Here is an 18,641-nt window from a genome sequence, read left to right as displayed (position 1 = left end):
CTCCGTGTAGTATGGGAACCGTGTACCCAGAGTGCCGTGTAAAGCGAGGGCCTACTGTATTTTCTAAAAGGAAATGTTCACAAATCAATGCTTTTATAATTGAACCAGTTTCCGTAGGACTTTAATGGTTTAGTATGTTTATTAAGAGCAAGTACTCTATCGTTACACTAAGTAAATTGTCTAATTTTAATTTTAACGAACGTCAAAAAAATACTAGCTCATTTTCTCAAACTTTCATGAATTTTTAAACTACATGTAGTAAGACCGCAATATTTCAGTAAGTTTTATAAGACCATGATATATATCGCCAAAAAAAGTTCCATAAAAATCGGCTTAATTTTTTTTTTCAAATGTTAATAACAAGAAAACGGCTCGGTAGATTTTCACCTAAATTTAATTAATATCATTCCCAACTAATAACTTTCGAACAGTTTTTGATGTTTTAAAATTGATTCGGTAGTATGAGCTTAAATGTGAACGAAAAGTTCAAAACTTTTCGGCGATTTACAAAGAAACGGCTTGGCTGATCGTCGCGCAAAATTGATGAACGCTAGTCCTTATCGAGAGACATCAAATAGCTTTCAAATTTTTTAAATCGGTCCAGCCGTTTTTGAGAAAACGTCGATTTAGGGCAAAAAATCTGTTCACATACGCACATACATATACTTTTTCAAATTTGGTCTCATTCGATTCATGATGGCTTGAAACGTCGAGAAAACATAAAATTAACAAATCGGATTTTTTAATGAAAACATAAACTCCTCCTTTAGTTAATGATTATTCATTATCAAAATTAGAAACAAAAAAAAAATAAACATATTATAATTATCACAATTTAATCAGAAATCCTCTTACAAATCATACTTATTTCTACTTCTTTTGTTTACATCCTTAGAAAATAATTCCTCACTATCATTTCTTCTCCGTTTTGATTCATCTCTAATATAACTTTTTCTATAAGTTGATCTTTCTGAAAAATTATGGTGTTTTTCTCTTGAACTTCTGCTATAATAAATCCTATCACTCCTACTGCTTTCACTTGATAAACGTCGTGAAGACCTTTCGCTTCTATATGAGCGCTCTCTAGGTGTACGATCTCTTCTATGTGTTTCAGATCTTTTGTTATTATCATCGTGTTTCTTAGTTGCTGATGGAGGTTCTGGTGATTCGGACCATCTCCAATTCCTTCTGCTGTCGTCATTATCAAATGGATCTTCAAATGTTCTACAAAACAATATTGATTGTATAAAAGAATACCAAAAATGTCTGGTTTAAAGTACTTTTGTACTATATTTTATAATGATTGTTAAAACTTACTCATTATAATTTGTTTCATTTTTGTGGTCACTCAGATTACCGACTCGGTGTAAATCTTTGTCTGCATTTAAAAACAAATTCCCAGGATTTTTATAAACATGTAAAAAATTACATGCTTGACCTTTGTGGCATAATTTTTTGAAAAACATGCCTGCTTATTTAAACAGAAAGAATTAATATTTAAAAATGAAATATTACAACATTAAAAATAACATTAGCTTATAATGTTCTTGCTTAATATTAATACATACCAATAAAGTATGTTCAGAGTTTCCAGATTAAAATATTTCTTTAATATCGAATAGTAAAAGCTTTTATTAAGTTAAGGCAAAATTGTACAACATTTTAAAAAACTCGATTTTTAAAATTCTCTTAACAGTTATTGTTAGTTGCGCCAATTAGTGTCAGATAAGAAACATAAATGAACGCAAACAAAAAAATATTGTCATAAACGTTATTACTACATCCTGTATACTGTTTTATTTTGTTTCAAAGGATACCACTAATATTTTGAACTGCTAACATACCGCATATTGCCTTTTTCCAAGAAGATACGCCACTGAATTCAACATTTAATTGCTTACCGCCATACCATCTGCCCTGAAATTGCCTGTAGGCTTTCAAAGCATCTCTGAAATTAAATATATGCTGAAAATGTAAATATGAATATAAAAAATATTTGGAAAATATTATTACCTTGTTCTTTCATATTCCACATAAACATTTCCTCTGAGATGGGGTTCTGTATTACAGCACACTTTATATTGGACAACTCGTCCAGATTTTTTAAACTCAGCTATTGTATCAAAGAAAAACTCTTTGAAGTGTTCATATGTTTCCTTGTCATCATATTCTAATGCCATATCATTTCCATATTCTGATTGAAAACATTTTTCAATTCCAAAATGAGTATAAAAATTTCTTAACAAGAGAACCTAAATTAAAATCATTAGAAGTCATATGATATAATATATATATATATATATATATATATATATATATATATATATATATTATTGATAATTAAATTACATACTTTGCTGATCCCTGGACTTTGATGATTTCTTGAACAACTATCTCCAAATCTGCACGCACCAATTTTAGTAAAGAATGGGCACAATGGCTTTGATGGATTTGTGTCTTTAGGTGTTTTCAGCTCATCAGGAATTTTACCACCATCTTTTATAAAATCTTCAATTTTTTGCATAAGAATTCTATATCTTTCTTCTTGTTCTTTTTGGATTTTAGCCTTACGTTCACGTTCTTCTTCAATTTTCTTCTGTTGTTCTTCCCATTCCTTAAAAAAGTAATATAAATAAAACTACTTGCGAATGGATTATGCATAGATAGTTTATAAATTAATTAATATTTAACATTACCTTTTTAATTAACTGTTGCTGTTTTTCTTTGAGTTCCCTAGCTGCTTTGAGTTTTTCTTGTAATTCTTTCCATTTTTTCTGTGCCTCCAATTCATTTTCTAGCCATTTTTTGTGCTCTTCGTCTCTAATTCGTTCTTCTTCTTGTTTTTTAAACAATTCTAGTGCCTTTTGTTCAGTCTGCCATACGATATATTTAGGATCCTTTTCTAACAGCGATTGTACTTGAAGAAAAATATATATTAAAATAAGTCATCATATTACTCAAAATCAGAGTTATTCATATTATTATGCAAATTTCATCCTTTCGTTGAATGTAATACTTACATTTTTCTTGCTCTTCATCTCTGGCCTTTGCAAAAGCCTGCCGCAAACGTTTTCTCCTAAACTTTTTTGCAATTTTTCTCCATTCTTTATGTCTAAATAATTTTAAACAAAATTTAATTAGAATTATGTTGTTCAAAATTTGTACATTATAAAAATTGGAGCCAATATACTTTAATTTGGTATTAACATCTGATTGGTCCATGGTTATATGATTAAACACAGTTTCATATCAACAAATAATATTTAATTATAAAAATATTTATTAAGATTTTGCAAATATATTAATAAAGATAAATTTTCACATTTTACAATTTATTTGTTTGTTATACTTTTATAGGTTATGTTATTGACATTGTCAAACTATCAGGCTCAGGATGTGCATGAACCAGAGGTGTGAAACATTTTTTCCAAAGCATAACACAGGGTACAATAAACTAAAAATTTCTAGTAAATTATGGAAGATAATTAACACTATTTTGTTATTTTTAAAGATTAAATATAACAAAAAGTCAAATAATTAAATAGAGTAGACCAGATTTAACTTCCCTTAGGGTAAGTTATAGTAATGAGCCAAAAATCGAAAATGAAATTTTTTGCAAATCTTCACGTTTCAGAAGTTTATCAACATTTTGGCATACCTCAGAAAAAAATGGATATGTGTGTGTATTTTGTGTGTCCGCATTTTTTTGTTCACGTTTTCGGGCGCATGGATCAACCAATTTGAATGGTTCAAATAACATTCGATTCCTATTGATAGGGAGATGTGCTGATTAGTTTCTGGCAAAGGCAGGTCAAACTATTACGGAGATACGGAGCAAAGAGTGCCGAAAATATAAATCGAGTTTATGAGAGAACGGTGCATCCGGTTTGAATGACTCAAAAATATTCAATTTGTAATGATTAGTAACAGTTTTTGGCAGAGACAGGTCCAGCCATTTTGTAGATGCAGAGCTAAATGTACAGAAAATGGTAGTTTTTGAGAGAACTAAGCATCCGATTTGAATGATTTAAAAAACTTTCTGCTTGTTTTGATAAAACAATTGCTTTTGAAAAAAAATTCTTTTTTTTTGTCAAAAAAGATATTTTTTATATACGGAAAATAATTCAGATTTTAATTTTAATACTGGCTAAAGTTCTAAAGCTCACTTATATACTTTAAATAAATAAGTTTTACTTTTCAATTCAGTTTATATAATTCTTATAAATATTAGACAATGTTAAAATATTTATAATAATCTATTTGAAAACATTTAATATTTCTCAAACATTTTGTTACGGTACGGGAAGTACCAGCAATTTGCCTTAAGGTACGATGCAATACACCACTAGTTTTAACATAAGTTTCTTACAAAACCATACTAAAATTAATATCTCTTGTTTTTCTTTTCGAATATTAACTAAAGTTGCATTTTACTTGTAAATTTTTAGGATATTTCATAAATAAAATTTTACAGTAACATATTAACATCATGAAAACACAGAGTCAACGTTGGGTATGTCAATTGATATATTATTTTGTGCAATTATTACAATCTATGCAGTATATTTAATAATTTATATAATAAATCACGCTAACAATTGTTCAAAATATAATTAAGATAAAAACATTTTATTATACATAAACATTATTCAATAAATATTGTTGGTTTAAAATTAATTTAAAAGCTATTTAAACCAGGTGTATTAATCTGACCGTTATAAAAATATGTTAATAAAAATTTGATATTGACTAAATTTACTGAGCAAATTACAACTTAATTTCAATTGGAGCATTTTGACCACATGCGATATCAATGATTTTTTTTCCGAAATTTTATGTACAGTTTTAAGTACTATCTGAAATAAATAAAATGAATTAATAATTGTGAAACAAATTCACAAATATAAATTCAATCTTACTTCTTGGTGGTTCAACGATGCATTTCACAGGAAATGAGAACTGAAAAAGTATTATTAAATATGTGGATCCAGCACCAGCTATCTGCATAATTAAAAAAAATTAAAAATGATAAATTAATGATAAAATTTATTTTAAAATTTAAGTGATATTGACCCTATTGACCGTACTTACAGAACTCAAAAGGGAGCGTTCAATAGTAAAAAGTTGCCAGGCTGTAAAACATGGTTTTCTATTCATCATTTGCATCGAAATTTGACTTAACTGAAAATAATAGAAACATATTTGATATTATATAATTGATACGCACCAAGGTAAATTATAATATGATATATTGCATTTTTTGCTTTAACTTTTAATTGATATATTAAAATATGCATAATACTACTACCATATCAGGAAACCTAATAACGTTCAAAATTATAAATTTGGTGTCTTCATTGATTGTATTCAATGATTTTTTCAAAATAGAACTTAAATAAAAGTTTTTTTTTTGTTTTATTGTACTAAGGAAAATACGAAAAGAATCTTAGTTGCTTGCATTTCTAGATAATCAATTTACATGTTATTAAAAAGTTTCCTGAATCAAATCAAAAAGTCTTTATAAACTTGTACTATAGTATTTCTTAATATAGAAATTAAATTAAATCAAGCAGGCAAAAATGATATGTCTCGGATATTAATTTTGGTAAGAGATCTAGTATTTCTTAATATATAAATCAATATAAATTAACACGTTAGTCGCCATGTCAGTCATATGTAGCTGACGCTAAGAACTTCAACATGATATCGCCATGTCAGAGAAAACAAAGATTTAATATAGGGTCTTGTCAGTCATATATGTGTGACTTAATAAGTAGTTGATTTCAGGAATTTTAGCAAAAAAAATCTTTTTCTTTTTGATACACTAAGTTTTTTTGAAACTTTTGTAACTATATTATCTAATAAAGTTAACATAGCCCAGGTGAATTTTTTTTGGATATTATCGATAATTAATAATCGATAATTAATTTGGATATTATGGCGATTAACGTGTTAAATAGGAAAAGCATTTTTTACTAATTTTATTAAATTTATTTTTACCCTCATTTTTATTTCTTGTTCTCCGCTATTATTTAGCAGTTTTAATATTAGCACATCAGACGATTTTGCCTGCAATGAAAATAGTCATGATATTAAGCCAAATGCGCTATTTACATGTAGCCAATAGAAATGTTGAATAACTTGAAACATTTTCAATAAATTTTGATAAACTTTTTTCATTATCAAATTCAAAGCCTTACAATTTTTTTCGGGTAAGTTTGAAAAACAAAGTCTATCAAATGACCCCTTTCATTGGGTGAACAAAACTTTGCTCTTTCAATTGACCACAAGTACTAAAGTATTATAAGCAAAAAAAAAAATTTGGTTAAAATTAAAAGTTTTAAAAAAATATTTAATTACGAGATAAGATGTGATTTTTTTGCCTAAATTTCACAGAAATTACTCATTTATTTATTACCTCATCATTCAAAAGCGTGCACATATTCACGCAAGCAACAATTTGGAACAAATAAGAGCTAGTTTGGCTCGAAAAGAACATAATTACTCCAAAATAGTGCCAAACATCCGAATCATCACTGCTGAATGATATTAACGTGTAGTAAATCCCAAAAATAATTAGTAGAAAAGAAACTGCACATGTAACCAACATCTGTATTGAAAAGAATCTATCTAAGTAGTCGGCAGCATCACATATTGCATCATGTATTTTTCCTATTGAATCCAAAATGACATAACGTTTTTTGTAACGCTGGCACAAAGAAACATTTCCATTAGGTGCAACTGTGTATAACTTGTTTGGATGTGCATTTATCCAAGGAATATTATCAAATTCTTCGAGTTCCTTCAACAATTTATTATAACAGATCAATCTATCAGTTATCACATACATCGACATGACAAACTGCAGGACTACGAAGGATAACATCAAATTTGGTATCACATATGCCCACCATATTGCTATATGAGGATACATGTTGTAAACTGATAGAAAAATGCTACTGCACGTGATATAAAATGAATACATTACGAATAAAAATATAATTGAATAAATTGAAACTTTTCGTGTTTTGATGTAGATAGGTTTCATATCAAAACCTATTTTTATGAGTTCCAAGTCGATCTTGTTCAGGATGCGGAATCCTTCGGTTAGTTCTTGTCTGTAACAAATATAATATATATTTAAGCTAGTTGGTATTGGTATTATGCCTTGAGGCAAGTTACATGAACTTTCCGATATTTACAAATAATCAACATAATCAATAAAAAATAAATTTATGCATGATTGATTAAAAGTATTCCGAGTGGATTTATTACACATAATTGAAAAAGAACGAACACGTTAACACGGAGTGTATCTTCTAAAAGCAAATTTTTAAAAATCAATAATTTTTGTAATTGAACCAAGTTCCGTAGGACTTTAATGGTTTAGTATGTTCATTAAGACAAAGTACTCTATCGCTATACCAAGTAAATCGTCTAATTTTAATTTGAACAAACGTAAAAAAACTACTCATTTTCTCAAACTTTGATGAATTTTTAAACTTAAACTACTTGATGTAAGGCCGTAATATTTCAGTATGTTCTACAAGACCGTGATATATCGCCAAATAAAGTTCTAAATAGTTTCATTTGAAGACTGTTTAGTAAATTGACCATTCGGTTTGAATGGCCAAAAAAGTTTTAGTTGAGATAGGTTCAAAGTGTTTAAGAAATCCGTGATCTATCTGGATGCTGCCGAACTCTATTGAACACTTGCACTTTGCCGAAGGACCAGATATACTTAGCTGTTGGCTATATCAGACCGTTTGAAAAGATAATATGAATAAAAGATGATGAATAACTGTTTGATTATTGTGTATTTGAAATATTAAGACTTATAGATGATATGTTATTGAATGTTCATTTACGACTGCTCTTAACTGTATGAAATTTAAGTTGATACTAAATTATGTAGATTTTATAATTTTATATATTTTTCTGATTGGCCCATTTTGTGGAGTTAAGGACACCCCATTACAATTTTGGAACCAATCAGTGGTTATTACATTTATCAACCGAACAGGTATTGGTTGATAAATTGCATGATACGAAGAATTTAGACTGGATACAGGTAGTGCGAATTTCTTGGAAATATAAGGATGATTGTATGATGTAGTCAGGGACAGGTGATAAAAATTCTAGGAAAAATGGATTACTGATTTTGCGACAGGACGCGTAACAATGAAAGGGATGAATGAGGGTTTATTGTCGCTATCCTGCATGGAGATAATAAAATATAATTATTATACCAGGGTTGGCAATGACGCGTTAACATGCCCCCGGACTTAAAAAATTATGAGGAATTAATTATGAATATTTTTTAACGTTGCTTAATCATAGTTTTATGCCATTGCTTATAACAATGTTAATGTTTTGAAAGTTTATAGATATCACATGACATGTGATGATAATATTGATAATAGATTGATTAATGATAATGATAATGGATATAATGTTAGATTATTCACGGACACTTTACTAGAGTCTTTAAAATTGTCCAAATGTTCAAAATGATTGTACTGACACTTCACTAGAGTCGTTAAAATGCCTAAATGTTTCGCATGATTATTGATAATTGACACTTCACCACACTATAATTATTTAATGTTTCAGATAGTTTTTGATTATTCGGTAATACACAAATTGTTTTTTATGTTTAATATTGATCATTTTCACTGTTTCACAATGTAATCACACAAAAGTTAGTTATTAGATTTTACAATGTCTTTGTTTAATTTTGCTTTTACCACTCGAATGATGATGCCGTCCTTAGGGTGCAGATTTGTGATAATGCCTAATCGCGGTCGTAGTGGTTTTAGAATTTAATCGAGGAATAGTACCATACTACCGAATTTAGCTTACAATAAGTTTTGATGCATTTTTGTGCGTTTTCTTGCACAACCGCTTCTGATGATGTTGCCTTGTTCTCTGATGAAGTTGATAGCTGTTGATAGTTGTCAGAGATTTCAAGCACGCATGGATTTAGGATTGATGTTGGTGGTTTGTCAATTAGGAAATGATAGGGGTTTGAAGGATTGTAATTATTTGGATTGGAACCTTGTAAAGATAATAGTCTAAAATTCAATATTGTTTCAATCTGTGTTAATAATTCGCGAGATTTGCTAGAGTTTGCGGTAAATTGTTTTAAAGCTAATATAAAAGATTCCGCGATCAAATCGTATATTACTTCGATGTCGATAGCTTTGGTGACAAAACACACGAACCAATATGTATATGCTTTATACTTTTTATGGACAAAGCTATGGCGATCTCTTAATATCATAAGATTGAATATTTGCACTGTTGCAGCTAAGATTGATTTTTTGTTAATTGTTTGATTTATAGAGATATTTTTAGAATTAAATTCAAACCCTGTCTTGGCTAAAGTTGTAATTGTTTTATCGCCGATATTAAGCCAAGTATTCTGATTGTTTAAAAAATTTTGATAGTTAGCATTAAAATAATTTACGTTGTACTTTGCTTGATTATGTTTAGTAGTTAGATTTTGTTTATTTAAAATAAGTTTTTCTGTTGCATTGACTTTATTTGATAAGTCAACGTCACAGAAGATGTTTTTAATAATATCGCTTTTTGGATTTTGAGTAAGATTCTTATTTGTTACTTGTTTTATTTGATTATTGAATTTTAATAATGGTGCTGAGGTAGTGTCTCTTATTACCGTATTTGATTTAATGTTGTTGTTAGGTTCAAGATGTGCAGCGTTATAATTAACTTGATTTAAGTTAATTGTTAGAATTTGTTTATTTAAAACTAGTTCTTCTGTCGTATTAGCTTTAGTTGATAAGTTATGATTACAGAAGACGTTTTTAATAACATTGCTTTTTTGATATTGAGTAATATTCTCATTTGTTAATTGATTTGTTATTTGATTATTAGAATCTAATAATAGTACCGAGGTAGTTCCTCTTTTTGCCGTATGTGATTTAATGACGTTTATAGTTTCAAGATGCGCAACGTTTTTAGATTTATTATTATTAGATTCATTGAGAGTTATTGATTCAGATGGAATCGAAATATAGTTGTTTAATGTTTTTGTATGATTGTTTACTATAATAGTTTTACTTTCGTACCGCGATTTTAGCAATTCCCAAACACTTATATAGTTGTCCGCGGTAGCAGGTAGAGAATCGATTATGTTACCTGCTTCGCCTTTCAAGCAAGATTTTAGGTAAGAATATTTTTGAGAATTGCTAATATTTGGGTCAATATGAATTGAATAGAATGAATTATAGAACTGTAACCAGTTAATATCTGTACCGTCGAAATGAGGTAAATTAATTACAGCAAATTTATTATTGTTTGTTTGATATGATTTGTCACCAAGGCTACTATTTGAGCTAGGATCTGTTTTAAATGTTTTAATAATTGTTATTAAAATTACACAGCATTTAGTATAAGTATCATTGAAATCGTAAAATTCTGTATCTATCAAAAAGTCAATGTACTCTTCGTCATCAAAATGATTTGCAATTTGAATTAATATTTCTTGAAAAGTATCTAAAGAAGGTTTTAGTATTTCTAATATTTGTTTAAGCTCTGATATATCTAACTTGCTACTCTCATTTTCTCTTATTCTTTTACAAAAGCTATGGATTTGCGTCAAACGAAATTTCATAAACTCTTTTTTGATATTTAAATTTTCTAAAGAATCCATATTAACACAGATCTACTACGCAAAATTCAAATAACGATAGGTAAAGATAATGAATAGGAAGGATTAAGAAAAAGGAGTGCTTAAATTAGACTGACCTTTGTGTTGTCGCGTCATGTGTCCGCAATTGTTCCTCATGAGCTGATTTGGATTCAGCTGTTGTTTCCTTGATAATGTGCTGCAGCTTTATTGTGCTATAATTATGCTGCTTCTTGTTGTTTCACGATAATACACAATGCACTTACACTGAGATTTATTGTTAATGTTGATGTTAGTTTGATTTAATTGTTTGAATTGTTGTTGATATAATCGTTGTTTAAATTTGATTTTAGATTCACGTTCATGCGATGCAATGTATTATGTTAAAAGATGATTTAACTAATTACACTGTGCACTATAAGTTTTAGATTTTAGATTAATGTTCATGCGATGCAATGTATTATGTTAAAAGATGATTTAACTAATTTCACTGTGCACTATAAGTTTTAGATTTTAGATTAATATTCATGCGATGCAATGCATTATGTTAAAAGATGATTTAACTAATTACACTGTGCACTATAAGTTTTAGATTTTAGATTAATGTTCATGCGATGCAATGTATTATGTTAAAAGATGATTTAACTAATTATACTGTGCACTATAAGTTTTAGATTTTAGATTTTAGATTAATATTCATGCGATGCAGTGCATTATGTTAAAAGATGATTTAACTAATTACACTGTGCACTATGAGTTTTAGATTTTAGATTTTAGATAAAGGTTTTTAACTTAATATGCGATGCAATGTATTACACTAGAAGATGAAGATTTAAATAATACACTGTGCACTAAGTTTTAGATTTTAGATTTTAGATAAAGGTTTTTAACTTAATATGCGATGCAATGTATTACACTAGAAGATGAAGATTTAAATAATACACTGTGCACTAAGTTTTAGATTTTAGATTTTAGATAAAGGTTTTTAACTTAATATGCGATGCAATGTATTACACTAGAAGATGAAGATTTAAATAATACACTGTGCACTAAGTTTTAGATTTTAGATTTTAGATAAAGGTTTTTAACTTAATATGCGATGCAGTGTATCACGCTAGAAGATGAAGATTTAAATAATACACTGTGCACTAAGTTTTAGGTTTTAGATTTAGATTAATGTTCCACTTTCACTGGTTGATCCGGTTCGAATAGGACCAAAAAATGTTTAGTAAAATGACCATTCGGTTTGAATGGCCAAAAAAGTATTTGTTTAGATAGGTTCAAAGTGTTTAAGAAGTTCGTGATCTATCTGGATGCTGCCGAACTCTATTGAACACTTGCACTTTGCCGAAGGACCAGATATATTTAGTTGTTGGCTATATCAGACCGTTTGAAAAGATAATATGAATAAAAGATGTTGAATAACTGTTTGATTATTGTGTATTTGAAATATTAAGATTTATAGATGATTAGATAGAGGTTTGAATTAGATGTTTTGGATTTGAGTGTTAATTTACGACTGCTCTTAACTGTATGAAATTTAAGTTGATACTAAATTATGTAGATTTTATAATTTTATATATTTTTCTGATTGGCCCATTTTGTGGAGTTAAGGACACCCCATTACAATTTTGGAACCAATCAGTGGTTATTACATTTATCAACCGAACAGGTATTGGTTGATAAATTGCATGATACGAAGAATTTAAACTGGATACAGGTAGTGCGAATTTCTTGGAAATATAAGGATGATTGTATGATGTAGTCAGGGACAGGTGATAAAAATTCTAGGAAAAATGGATTACTGATTTTGCGACAGGACGCGTAACAATGAAAGGGATGAATGAGGGTTTATTGTCGCTATCCTGCATGGAGATAATAAAATATAATTATTATACCAGGGTTGGCAATGACGCGTTAACAAAGACAAATTGTAATTCTTCCAAGCTTTAATGAATTTTTGTAATCAAATTACTTATCTTAGGACTATAATATTTTATATTATAACTATGCAAATTTTCGTTAGAATCGAAATTTTGGATGAGCAAGATTGGCAAAATCGGTACAGGATTTTTGGCAAAAGAGTAGATGAAGAATTATTCACTTAACTGCTAATTATTAAAAAAAGCTGGACCGATTTTGTGTGAAACTGACAAATTCGATTCCTTATTTAGTATCCTTTGACTAGCTTTGACTTTGGCTCGTGACAAAAATTTTTACCCAAAAATTAATCCCACAACTCTAGGATCCAAGTTTTATAGAGCTAAATGGTACGGGAAAGAGTTAAAATTGGTGCAACTGTTTTTGAAAATATCAGCGCAGAAATTTTTAAAATTATCAAATCGGATTTTTTTGGCAAAAACATAAACTTCTTCTTTCTCCAGTACTGTTACTCAAGTTTATAGAAAAAAGTTGCATGTGAGACTACAATTTTCTTACCTTCTCAACAAACTGGCAGCAAACATCAAAATCATTGATATGAAACCAACCAAAAGTTGGAAATTGTCCCCAAATTTTGATATTTCACTCTCATAAAAAAATGACACCATACTCCAGGATTCTATAACCACTTTTATTAAACATACCCCGTATAAAAACAACTGGATAGTAGTTAGGAAGATTCCGAGTTGGGTTACGTGGAATTCCTGTAATTGAAATAAAACTTATCACATTAAAATAATCAAATACTAAATTTCTAAAATACACACATTCATAGTTTTTTTTTTTACATATAAATGAAAAAATAATTAAAATTATATGAAAAGAAATTAGATTGTTATTAGTTATTAGTTTATCATACCTGATAACCTGCAGTTCCAGTGATTTGAAAAGGTGACAATCCTGATGCAAATGATATAATAAATACTGGTAAAATCGATTTATGAAAATCTGTTGGTTCAAACGTCATCTTCAATTCTTTTAAATAATTTTTCAATTTTAATATTTTCATTGTAATGTGTTTTAAACAAAGAAATGATTCAATAATAGCAAAATTGTAACACTATTAGAGAAACGTAACTTCTAAGTAATAATATGGATATTTATTATAAAAAAAATTTCTATGAATTAAAATAATATATATTGATATATAGAAAGCTAACACAATCTACTAGATAAAATCACAAGTAAATTTAATTATACAACGGATTGAGGTATGTATGTTTATTATGCGTATTTGTACAAAAGTTTTATCGATCGCATACAATTTAATACATTTTTATACAAATAAAACAATATATATATATATATATATATATATATTATACACTATATTCACTATTAAAAAAATAAAAAAATTCCTAAGTTTATATTAGAAAATTAATTCAATATATAACGATTCACACATATAAAGATTCGATTTAAGTTGGTATATACATAAGCTATGCATTATTTATAATTATGATTTTATTTGTGAATAATAAAAAAATAATTCAATTTAACAAATATGAACATAACTTTTATAAATAAATAGTTAAAATATATTAATTTTTATAATCGAATATGCAATGTACAGGATTCGAGAATTGGAACAATATTATTAAATATATAGAACTCGATGCAACCATCTGGAAATTAATATAATTCGATATATTTTATACTGATTTATATATATATATATATATATATATATATATATATATATATATATATAATAGAAGCAATAATAAATTTCATACCGATCGTAATAAAGTTGGTTTTAAAATGAATACACCACCAGCACTAAATTTTGGACTCCGAATAATTATTTGGATTGATAATTGGCTTAGCTAAAATAAATTTTGAAAAGATAATATAAACATAATATAATAAATTTCTGCACTTTAATTCATAATATAAAAATATATTTGCACATAACTAGAACTTACTCTTAATTTGGTGCATCTTTTTTCAGATTCATTTATTAAAACCAGCAGCTTTTTGTGACAATTTGTAATCTGAAATATTACAACAAAATCACTAAATTACATAAAAAGGTTAATTTTTAAATGAATAACATTTAAATCAATTGAAAATTTTGTTTTCATTTTACGTAAATTATTATAAGGACAATTATACAATACTTTGCAACCAAATATTATAAATTATAGAAAATTTTAAGCAAACAAATTTTGGAAAAAAAAATTGGTAAAAAATGTTTTTGGAAAAAATTTTGGGAAATAAATTTTTTGGGAAAAACTTTTGGAAAAAACAAATTGCCCCAAATTTTATTCCAACAAAATTATTTCCCAAAAATTTTTCCCAAAATTTTCTCAAAAAAAAAAAAATCCCCAAAATTTTGTTCCCCAAAAAAAATTGTATACAATTTAATATAATATAATATAATAAATTCTTCAGGAATGTAAATCAAATTGTTCCTATGACTAGAGATATAATTAGGAAAATAATATTTTGTACAACTTTTATACTTACTTCATTATAAAACTGTGCACAAAATACCACAAGACAAATCATCTGGCAGATATTGGCAATGAAAGGACAAAGAAAAAAAGTCATTACTCCAATATATTTTGCTAAATCAGCTTCATAGTCCATTATGGAAATCAAGCTATAATATGCAAAAAATACAATCATCACAAAAGCATCCAAACACAATACTAGCATTTGGTTGTTGAAATATGCATTTATATGATCTACAATTTCGCATAATTTTTCGTGCAATTTTCCAATAACATCTATTATAGTTGCATATTTTTTCTGTTTCATAGTATGCCTTTTTTCATCGCCATCTAGCCAAGCAGAAGTTGATATGATTTCCAAATTATTTATTAGTGTTTTAATAAGTCCCATCCTCAAAGTTAAAATATATACATAAAATGAAAACTGCAATATAATCATTGTACTGACAATATTGGGAAAAACAAAGGAAAACCATAATGATGCTCGAGGATAAATTCCATATAATCGAACTATTATCTGCGTAGTGAATATATAAGAAGAATACATCCAAATGATTACAATTGCAAAAAATATACTGAGTTTTCGTGTTTTATTATAAGTCTCTGTCAAAGAAAGTCCGATTCTCATAAAATCCAGATCAAGATCCTTCAGTAATTTGAGACCATCCAGTAGCTTTTTTCTGAAACCAATAAGGAACTATATTAAATAAACGAAATATACTTGCTCAATATATTGTAATTATTGTGTTCTAATAATTGTAATAAAAAATAATTCTTAGTAAAATTTTTGTTGATGATGTGTTGACATTTTCCCATTTTTTCAGATTTTCAGCTCATTACTACGGGAAGTTAATGAAGTTTTGATATTTATTAAAATGTGCCAGTATTTTCCGTCCTTCCTTACCTCTTTAATACTGTTAGGAAGTAAAAAGTGCTCAAAGTTGTAATTCCCAAATAAAGCTGAAAATTATCAGCAAACGATGTATTATCACTTTTAATAAAAAATGTAAAAACCTCATTTTCGTGCAACGAAGTTGTTAATATTGACATAACATATAACAAGTAAAAGCATATCATTAATGATAATCCCAGTAAATTCAGTCGAAGTTCCTGTAATATAAATGAAAAATATATTATTAATATATAATATTCACATTAATGTTCAAGATTTAATGAGAAATTTATTTATTAATATATTACATTAAGGTTTGTCGAAATTTTGAAAGGACCAAGACCAACTGACATTGGCATCCAAAATTGCACTGCAATGGAACTGTATAAATCGTTAGCACTAAGAAATTTTTTTAAGCTAGATTTTATTATTTTTATATTCAACATTTTTATTTTATGTAAAAGTTTGAATTTGTTATTATAATTTTGAGTAGAGAAGTTTTTGTGATATATTTTTGTATACATATTAAATTATACTCAGTCATGCAAGAAATACATTTCTTCCGGGTCAAAATAAAACCAATACTATATGCATAATCTAATCAATATTAATTGCACATAAATTTTAAATGGCTTTTCTCTATTACCAAAAACATAAACGTAGTTCATTTTAATATCTATAAATTAATTACTGGAACAGTATTGCTAGTAAAAATTTACCATACTTATCAATTTTTTTTAATATAAATTAAAACGCAGTTTGGAGTGCTTTTGGTGATATTTGATACATTGTCAACAATTGGCATTTACAGTTAGTAAAATATTATACATTTTAATATATCTATATATATATCTAGAAATTGTGTAGGTAAAAATAGGTACATACATACATCATATTCTTTCAAAATATTTATATTATATAACAATCACTTGGACTAATGAGTTTAAACAAAGTTTACTAACACAAAATCTATCCCAATTTCAAGTTAATATATTGGCACATCTCCGTGCCTAGAGGATGATATTGACTTCAAATCAGAGATACCACGTTAGACACCTGTCTCGGACAGCCTGATGTCAAGCAGCAGTGACATCGTTTTTCAATAACAAGCAAAGTATTACTAACTATGTTTGTTAGTGAAAAACGATGTCACTGCTGCTTGACATCAGGCTGTCCGAGACAAGTATCTCGGTTTCCAAGTGAAAATTGTTCTTTTGTGGTATTGTCGCATAACTCTAAATTTATCAGTATTACATAAATTGTGTTAATAAATCTCATCGCATAGTATTAGAGCAACCAATTGAGTTTCCATGTATAAAAAATAAACGTTGTTTAAGAAATTTAGCACAACAAATGATATGACTCGTTAAATTCTGATTGCTGTTAAAAATATATCAATAAATGTCCACATATCATTCTATCTATAGAGAAACAGAAAAAATATTTTTATATTGTTGATTGACACATGAATGAGAAACAAATAATAAACTAGTAGTGTATGGCATCGTGCCTTAAGGCAAATTGCTGGAAATTCCCGTACCGTCAAAATGTTCAAGGAATATTAAATGTTTTCAAACAGATTATTATAAATTTTGTAATATCGTTTAATATTTATAAGAATTATATAAACTGAATTATAAAATTAAAATTATTTACTTGAAGTATATAAGTGAGCTTTGGAACTTTAACCAGAATCATAATTGAAATCTGAATTATTTTCGATATTCAAAAAAAAAAAATAAATAAAAAAAAATTGAAATAATTTATTTTTTCTAAAGCAATTATTTTGTCAACAAGCAGAAAGTTTTTTGAATCATTCAAATCGGATGCTTATTTCTCTCAAAAACTGCCAGTTTTTGTACACTTAGCTCTGTATCTTCTGAATGGTTGGACCTGCCTTTGCCAAAAACTAATCACTACTTCTCCCAATCATTACAAATTAAATGTTTTTTAGATCATTCAAATCGGATGCTCCGTTCTCTATTTCTATTTTTTGCACTCTATGCTCTTTATCTCCATAACGGCTGGACCTGCCTTTGCCAAAAACTAATCAACACTTGGAATCGAATGTTTTCTGAACAATTCAAAGCGATTGATCCGTGCGCCCGAAAACGTGAACGAAAAAGTGCGGACACACAAAACCCACACTCACACACACATCCATTTTTTCTGAGGTATGCCAAAATGTTCAGATACCTTCAAAACGTACCATAAGCAATTTTCTACACATCACTAACAATCTTAATTTTCTAATTATTAGTGGTACAATATTTTTTCATGAAGATAATTCTCTATAAGTTTAGACATTGCTATTTGTTTTTACCATTTTGCAAAAATATTCGTGACCCAACATGGCCCCTGGGCTTCTTTGAACTTTAAAAGACATGAGAGGGCCTATGAAGACCGAGTTTTGATAAAATTACGTTTTGAATACCATCAAATATATATGAAAGAGAAAATTATTCGAACACGTTCTAAACTTTGTTAAATATTATAAGCTGGTGTAATTATGTGTTAATATCTGTTGCATCATCTGATGAATCTTTCTCATCATTACCGTTAAAGGTTATATTGATTCGAGTTATTAAATTATTTTAATTATATAATTTTGTTTTGGTAAATGAGGAGATAACTGTAAAAATTTAACCAAACCAATTAAATCTGAGAAACACATAGGCAAACTGAGAGGTTAGCCTTTTTA

General features: G+C 27.9%; 3 protein-coding genes across 3 annotated transcripts in view; all 3 read right to left on the bottom strand.

Annotated features, from left to right (window-relative positions):
• Positions 1-851: 851 nt before the first annotated feature.
• LOC113388220 (U2 small nuclear ribonucleoprotein auxiliary factor 35 kDa subunit-related protein 1-like) lies at positions 852-3,240 on the bottom strand. The gene is made up of 8 exons (XM_026625620.1): positions 3,191-3,240; positions 3,021-3,112; positions 2,697-2,917; positions 2,354-2,614; positions 2,014-2,252; positions 1,845-1,948; positions 1,318-1,468; positions 852-1,224 (listed from the first exon to the last, which is right to left on the bottom strand). The coding sequence occupies exons 1-8, from the start codon at positions 3,220-3,222 to the stop codon at positions 852-854; spliced, it is 1,473 nt and encodes a 490-aa protein (XP_026481405.1). The 5' UTR covers positions 3,223-3,240.
• A 1,605-nt stretch (positions 3,241-4,845) lies between these two features.
• LOC113388219 (putative gustatory receptor 28b) lies at positions 4,846-13,559 on the bottom strand. Its single transcript, XM_026625619.1, has 8 exons — positions 13,452-13,559; positions 13,091-13,296; positions 7,057-7,118; positions 6,419-6,918; positions 6,001-6,069; positions 5,092-5,181; positions 4,920-5,001; positions 4,846-4,856 (listed from the first exon to the last, which is right to left on the bottom strand). The coding sequence occupies exons 1-8, from the start codon at positions 13,557-13,559 to the stop codon at positions 4,846-4,848; spliced, it is 1,128 nt and encodes a 375-aa protein (XP_026481404.1).
• A 763-nt stretch (positions 13,560-14,322) lies between these two features.
• Positions 14,323-18,641, bottom strand: part of LOC113388218 — a 74,158-nt gene continuing 69,839 nt past the window's right edge. The window contains exons 2-4 of the mRNA XM_026625618.1: positions 15,062-15,728; positions 14,518-14,586; positions 14,323-14,418 (exon numbers count right to left, since the gene is read on the bottom strand). Of these exons, the coding sequence (XP_026481403.1) occupies positions 14,323-14,418; positions 14,518-14,586; positions 15,062-15,676 (780 nt within the window). The 5' untranslated portion in view covers positions 15,677-15,728. The remainder of the gene's footprint in view (positions 14,419-14,517; positions 14,587-15,061; positions 15,729-18,641) is intronic.

This window comes from Ctenocephalides felis, unplaced genomic scaffold (genome assembly GCF_003426905.1).
Source record: "Ctenocephalides felis isolate EL2017-DRISC unplaced genomic scaffold, ASM342690v1 CF-g0.4_SCAFFOLD_03572, whole genome shotgun sequence".
In the NCBI taxonomy this organism is placed as follows: Eukaryota; Metazoa; Arthropoda; class Insecta; order Siphonaptera; family Pulicidae; genus Ctenocephalides; species Ctenocephalides felis.
The sequence above is the reverse complement of the archived record's forward strand: the minus strand, read 5'-3'. Positions and strand labels throughout refer to the sequence as shown.

Excerpts from the sequence above, each read along its gene's own strand:
- LOC113388219 (XM_026625619.1), bottom strand. The coding sequence starts at position 13,559 with ATGACGTTTGAACCAACAGATTTTCATAAATCGATTTTACCAGTATTT. Across the intron at positions 13,297-13,451 it reads CTGGAACTGCAGGTTATCAG|GAATTCCACGTAACCCAACT; the intron begins GTATGATAAACT and ends TTTCAATTACAG. Across the intron at positions 6,070-6,418 it reads GCACGCTTTTGAATGATGAG|GCAAAATCGTCTGATGTGCT; the intron begins GTAATAAATAAA and ends TTTTCATTGCAG.
- LOC113388220 (XM_026625620.1), bottom strand. The coding sequence starts at position 3,222 with ATGGACCAATCAGATGTTAATACCAAATTAAA. Across the intron at positions 3,113-3,190 it reads GATGTTAATACCAAATTAAA|ACATAAAGAATGGAGAAAAA; the intron begins GTATATTGGCTC and ends AAAATTATTTAG. Across the intron at positions 2,253-2,353 it reads AAAGTCCAGGGATCAGCAAA|GTTCTCTTGTTAAGAAATTT; the intron begins GTATGTAATTTA and ends ATTTTAATTTAG.